Below are 6000 nucleotides of genomic sequence, written 5' to 3' on the forward strand. Positions count from 1 at the left end.
CTCTTACCTGTTTACACTAGTTCTAAAAACAGCCCATCTTCCAACGCCTGGAGACATGTATAATTGTGTGTTGTTGAATATGCTCTCGGTGATAAAGCAGCATGAGCGACATGCACCTTTTCTCATTAACACTGAAGCTCTTATTAGGATTTTACTACAGAAAAACAAGTCTTGCTTTTCTTTTCGTGTGAAACAGAAACGGGTGGAATCTACCTTTTTGCCTGTTATTGACTATGGAGATGTGTTGTATATGAATGCTTCTGCTCGTTGTCTTCGAATGCTGGATAGCGTGTATCATGGGTCACTGAGATTCATTACAAACTGTCGCTCTTTGACTCACCATTGTGTACTCTACTCTAAAGTGAACTGGTCATCCTTATGTGCTCGTTGCCTCAGTCATTGGTATGTGTTCATCTATAAAAGCATTCTGGGTTTAGTTCCTTCTTCCTTGTCTTCACTTTTAAAAAGGAAAACTGGAAGTCATAATGTTCATTCTATGGACATTTTGCAATTTGTTGTTTCAAAAGTACAGACTGAATTGGGAAAGAAAGCTTTTAGGTTTACGGCACCTACTGCTTGGAATAATGTACAATCTGATCTTCAAAACTTAGTTACCTTGAACGAGTTTAAGGTCTCTGGTGAAATCACTGCAGTCCAGGTTGTCTGTGTGCAAGTGTTTTGTATGAGCAAGTTTTAATGTTGTTAATTTATGTGTTGTCTGTTACTTTCACTAAAACTGTCTTGCTGCTATCTTGGCCAGAGGCCTGTACTACGAAGCAGGATTTGCGGTTATCGAGGTAACTTCAGGGTTAACTCTGGGTTTTCCACCCTACGAAGGTGGTTCACTTCTTACGTGACGGGTTAGATCGCCATGGTAACTGATGCTGAACAGCTAACCTGCTCCGGAGCAGGTTATGTTCCAGATACGAGATCAACTCGTATAAAAGCACCTCCTACTGACCAATCAGAGCTCAGTGCGGTGAAGTATGATAATATCACACACATATGAAGAAGTTACAGTCATTATCCAGGCTAAAAAAAACACAGTTTAAACTGACAAATGCAAGAAGGACAGCTGGATTTATGATGTGGATGTTTACCGCTTTGAATTATGTTTTTATATTTATTTATATTTTTACTTGCTCTTGAGTCCGTTTCACACCGCCATAGAGGGGGGACGCAGGTGAAAGAAGGTTCAAATAGTCATAAACGCCACATGTTACTCACAGGGTAAAAAGAAGTGTAATCCATTCATCCAATACCCTCTTAAAAGCTATTTATATTTGGACGACTATATCTGACTTTTGAGTGTTCCGTTAAATTAATAAGTCTGTTAATTTACGCATTCACACACTGGGAGTTTTTTCCTTTGCAAGCTGTTCTTCCTGCATTTGGCAGCTTCAACTGTGTTACTTTTAGTGACACAGTATCAAGTGTTCAACTTCTTCGTATTTATCTAATATAGTTTACTCTTTGTAAAATGTGCCACTCTGCCTGTCTGTCTGCTGACAGTAGACTTGTCCATGTCTGTGATTGGTTATATACTGCAAACACAACCAGACTGAGGAACCCTGGGTTGATTTACTGAGTTGATAACCACCTTTAAGCGGGATCTCGTTTGTTAGGGTTAGTGAAGCCACATAACAAGAAGATACCCTGGGTATGTTGAACTATACACTGTGTATGTTGAACTATACACTGTGTATGTTGAACTATACCCTGGGTATGTTGAACTATACACTGTGTATGTTGAACTATACCCTGGGTATGTTGAACTATACACTGTGTATGTTGAACTATACACTGTGTATGTTGAACTATACCCTGGGTATGTTGAACTATACACTGTGTATGTTGAACTATACACTGTGTATGTTGAACTATACACTGTGTATGTTGAACTATACACTGTGTATGTTGAACTATACACTGGGTATGTTGAACTATACCCTGTGTATGTTGAACTATACCCTGGGTATGTTGAACTATACCCTGTGTATGTTGAACTATACACTGTGTATGTTGAACTATACACTGGGTATGTTGAACTCGCTTCGTAGTACAGGCCTCAGGTCTCCCTTGTAAAAGAGATCTTTGATCTCAATGGGACTAACCTGGTTAAATAAAGGAAAATTAATAAAACAACTAAGATAACTGTGAATTAATCTTGTTTGCTCCAGTCTATTTGTTTCATGGTGGCATACAGGAGACTGTAAGTCAGGGGTGCCCAATACGTCGATCGTGATCTACCGGTCGATCGCAAAGGTAGTGTGGGTAGATCGCATGGCATTAAAAAAAAAAAAAATTTTTTTTTTTTTTTTTTAAATAGACGTCAGCCAACAAATTGCAACACTGTTTCACCTGAACTCATCTGGAGTGGAGGATGAGATTTTGACACTATAAACTGACATTCAGCTTAAGTCCAGGGCTCATGGACAGTTCTGGAACTTACTCACAGAGGAAAAGTACCTCAACATGAGGAAATGTGCTACCTCCTTGACTGCATTATTCGGCTCCACTTATTTATGCGAGTCAGCCTTTTCCCACATGAAGATTATTAAGTCCAAATACCGTTCCACCTTGACTGATGATCATTTGGAAGTGTGCTTGAGGCTGGCTATCAGCAGCTACTGTCCGGACTATGCATCCCTGGCTGATTCCATTCAGTGCAAGTCATCAGAGTAAGGTAATGACAAAAAATGTACAGAGTTATATTGTACAATATGGGTTCATGCAGTTATGCAAGGTACACCAACATATATTGTACATATAAAGAATACTCAATATATTTATAAATAAATATATGTTTTGCATTTTTATAGTAGGTAGATCATTTTGACTTGGTCATTTTATAAGTAGCTCGCATGCTGAAAAAGTGTGTGCACCCCTGCTGTAAGTCTACCTTCCACAGGTCAAATTATGGATCTATCCAAAAGCATTCATTGAGTAAATCTGTTCCCTTTATCTAGAGGAGTAACTTAAAGGTTATCTTCTCCTTAGAACAAAGTGCCAGGCTGTTATTTAACTACAGACAGAGACTACTACACACCACCAAGATGAATGGCAGATTATAGGGGGCAAGAAAAGTTGTAGCTACGTGTCAGTTTCTCGTGGTTGGTTTGAACCAGCACCCTGAGGACAGACATGAGTCTGTGACTTGAAGGGTCCAAAACACATTGAACCAGTACATGAATCATAGATCCCTTACTCTACTACTAAAGTTAGCTTCTTTAAACAATGAAATATTACACAATAGCATTTATAGGGAAATGCTGAGAAGAATGACACGACATAAGGAGAAGCTTTGGGAGTTAATACAACATTTACATGTGTAAAATCAGATGAATTAATTCAATTTCAGCGTAAAACGTCTTCAGTAACACCGCAAACAACCAACTTTGTTCATTAAATCAACACAAATGCTAGTTAGCTCACAGCTAGTTAGCTTAGCCGTTAGCTGGGAACTAAACATCTGTTAACGTTACAGTTAAGTTAGTGAATGACAGTTTACAGTTAAGTTGTTTATTAGTACGTGTAAATTCACGTTTTATGTAATGACAGAGGACTTTTGACAGTTTGTCAATGCACTTTTCCACTTAGATGGTTTATTCAAGTTACTTAAGCGCTAACTAGCATGATAGTAAACGTGTGCTAACGTCAGTTTGGCTTCAGCTCAAGGCCTATAGAAGGAGGATAAGACAGGCGTCATATCTACGGGGGTACTGCACATGCGCAGTAGAATCTGGTCACACTGCGCATGCGTTATACCACACACCTCTATTGAGGAGTTAACATGCTAAAATATAAAAATGACACATGGGGTTATTTCATTGGCAAATCCAGTATTCAGTATTTTCAAATTTAGTTCTACTTTTGGGACAGAAAAATACATTAATCACTGGATTTGGGTGTCCCCTCATTTCTGTGTGGAGAGAGCTTTGGAAATAAACTAACAATAAAAGTCAGGAAAGAACTGTTGACAGAATAAAGAGAAGTTGAAACAATACTTTTTGCTTTTTACTTGGACTTGTAACCTGATCAGTATTTTAAAGTCCTGGCTGTGGCACTAGCTGCACTATATTCAGTTTTAACAGTTTTTTCTTCATCTCCTTGTATTTTTATATCTGGTATATTTTTTTTGTACTTTGCACTACTAACTTTTTTTACTGCCAACATGTTTTTGCACTATGCATTGTGATGATGGAAACTTGAATTTCCCTCGGGATCTTTAAAGTTACTATCTATCTATCTATCTATATATCTATGAAAAGCACCCCATGTTCTGTTTTCCTTATAAATATAAATACCTACCTTTACCCCAGATAATAGTGCACACAGTGCACTTTCATAGACTAAGCTAATGGAGTTACCCTGTACTATATTCATTTTTAACAGTGTCTTCTGCACTATATTCAATTTATACAGTCTCTTCTGCACTATATTCACTTTTTTAATAGTCCTGTATCACAGCTGTTACCCTGCACTATATTCAGTTTTAACAGTTTTCTTCATCTCCTTGTATTTTTTATATCTGGTATATATTTTTTTGTACTTTGCAATACTAACTTTTTTTACTAACATGTTTTGCACTGTGGAACTGTGATGCTGGAAACTTGAATTTCCCATGGGATCAATAAAGTTTCTTTCTTTCTTTCGTTCTTTCTATCTATCTATACCCCAAGACCCATGTCCCATCCTCCTTCTATAGGCCTTGGCTTCAGCTTGTTAGCAGGCTAGCAACTAGCTGGCTGTTAGCTGTGCATGCTGGTCGCAGCCAGGTGAGCTGTGACAGTTGTTATAGCGACAGACTGGTGTTTAACATACAGTTGCATTTATATGGTTAAATAAGTTCATTAAAAGTTGTATGACAATAGGCAGTTAGTGTAACGTTCATTAACTAGCTGTACCCCCTTAGACTCAACGTATTCATGTATGTTATATGAGTATTTCCTACCATTTTCACTATTCCTCTTTGCAGAGAAGCAGCAGACGGAGAAGAAGGGTTTGTCTGAGCTGGAGCCGAAACAGATGCCATGTCCACAACGGTGTTCAGAGATTACTACAACGATAATAAAGGGGGTGACCAGGTTAAGGGAGCTGGGACTCTGAAAGCCAAGAGAGGAAAAAGGCTGAATACACGATCAACACACACGTTGTACCGGAAACACACTTTGCCATGCGTCAAAATGATTCCGGGTCTGAGGCAAGGCCTATAGAAGGAGGCTCGGTCATAGTTGATATGACGCATGCGTAGTGGAACTCAAGCTGCGGTCCTGCGTTGTGATTGGTAGACCACATTCTACTGCGCATGTGCACTACCCCCGCAGCCATGATGCGTGTTCTATCCTTCTTTTAATAGGCCTTGGTCTACGGGGAGCAGAATGAATGGGAGCGAATGGACTCGGACCGCAAGAGACAAATTGAAGTAAAGGCTTCCGGGTCAAGAGGTGCGACACGTCAGCATAGTGTTAACCCAGCTAGTGCTGCCTTCAAGGTCTGTCGGAAGTTTAATATTTCGATCTGAGCTTCACAAAAAAACAACCCTTACAAAAATGACAAATTAAGTATATTGTATATAACAGTTGCCAGAAATAAATGTGTACTTTGCATGAAATGTTATTGTTTAATATAAAAATATAAGCGTCTCGAGATAACTTCTGTTATGATTTGACGCTATATAAAAATAAATTGAATTTAATTGAATTTAATATATATTGGAACTGATTAGAAGCAGGCAAATAAATTTATATTATATTATATTATAATAAATAATATTTATTTATTTATTTATTTGTATGTTAGTGACAGTTGTTAGCGACACATTGTATTTAACATACAGTTGCATTTATATAGTTAAATAAGTTTATTAAAGTTGTATGACATTTCAATCTTAGCTTCACACAATCGACCCTAACAAAAATGTCAAATGAAGTATATTGTATATAACAGTTGCCAGAAATAATGTTTACTTTTGCATGAAATGTTATTGTTTATATATAT

General features: G+C 37.8%; 1 protein-coding gene across 3 annotated transcripts in view; it reads right to left on the reverse strand.

Annotated features, from left to right (window-relative positions):
• Nucleotides 1-5177, reverse strand: part of snd1 (staphylococcal nuclease and tudor domain containing 1) — a 220349-nt gene extending 215172 nt beyond the window's left edge. For 2 of the 3 annotated variants that reach the window (XM_037760707.1, XM_037760708.1), the window contains exon 1: nucleotides 4955-5177. In XM_037760707.1, the coding sequence (XP_037616635.1) occupies nucleotides 4955-5035 (81 nt within the window). In that variant the 5' untranslated portion in view covers nucleotides 5036-5177. The remainder of the gene's footprint in view (nucleotides 1-4954) is intronic. The other variant, XM_037760706.1, reaches the window with a different exon arrangement.
• Nucleotides 5178-6000: the final 823 nt, after the last annotated feature.

This window comes from Sebastes umbrosus, chromosome 23 (assembly GCF_015220745.1).
Source record: "Sebastes umbrosus isolate fSebUmb1 chromosome 23, fSebUmb1.pri, whole genome shotgun sequence".
Lineage (NCBI taxonomy): Eukaryota > Metazoa > Chordata > Actinopteri > Perciformes > Sebastidae > Sebastes > Sebastes umbrosus.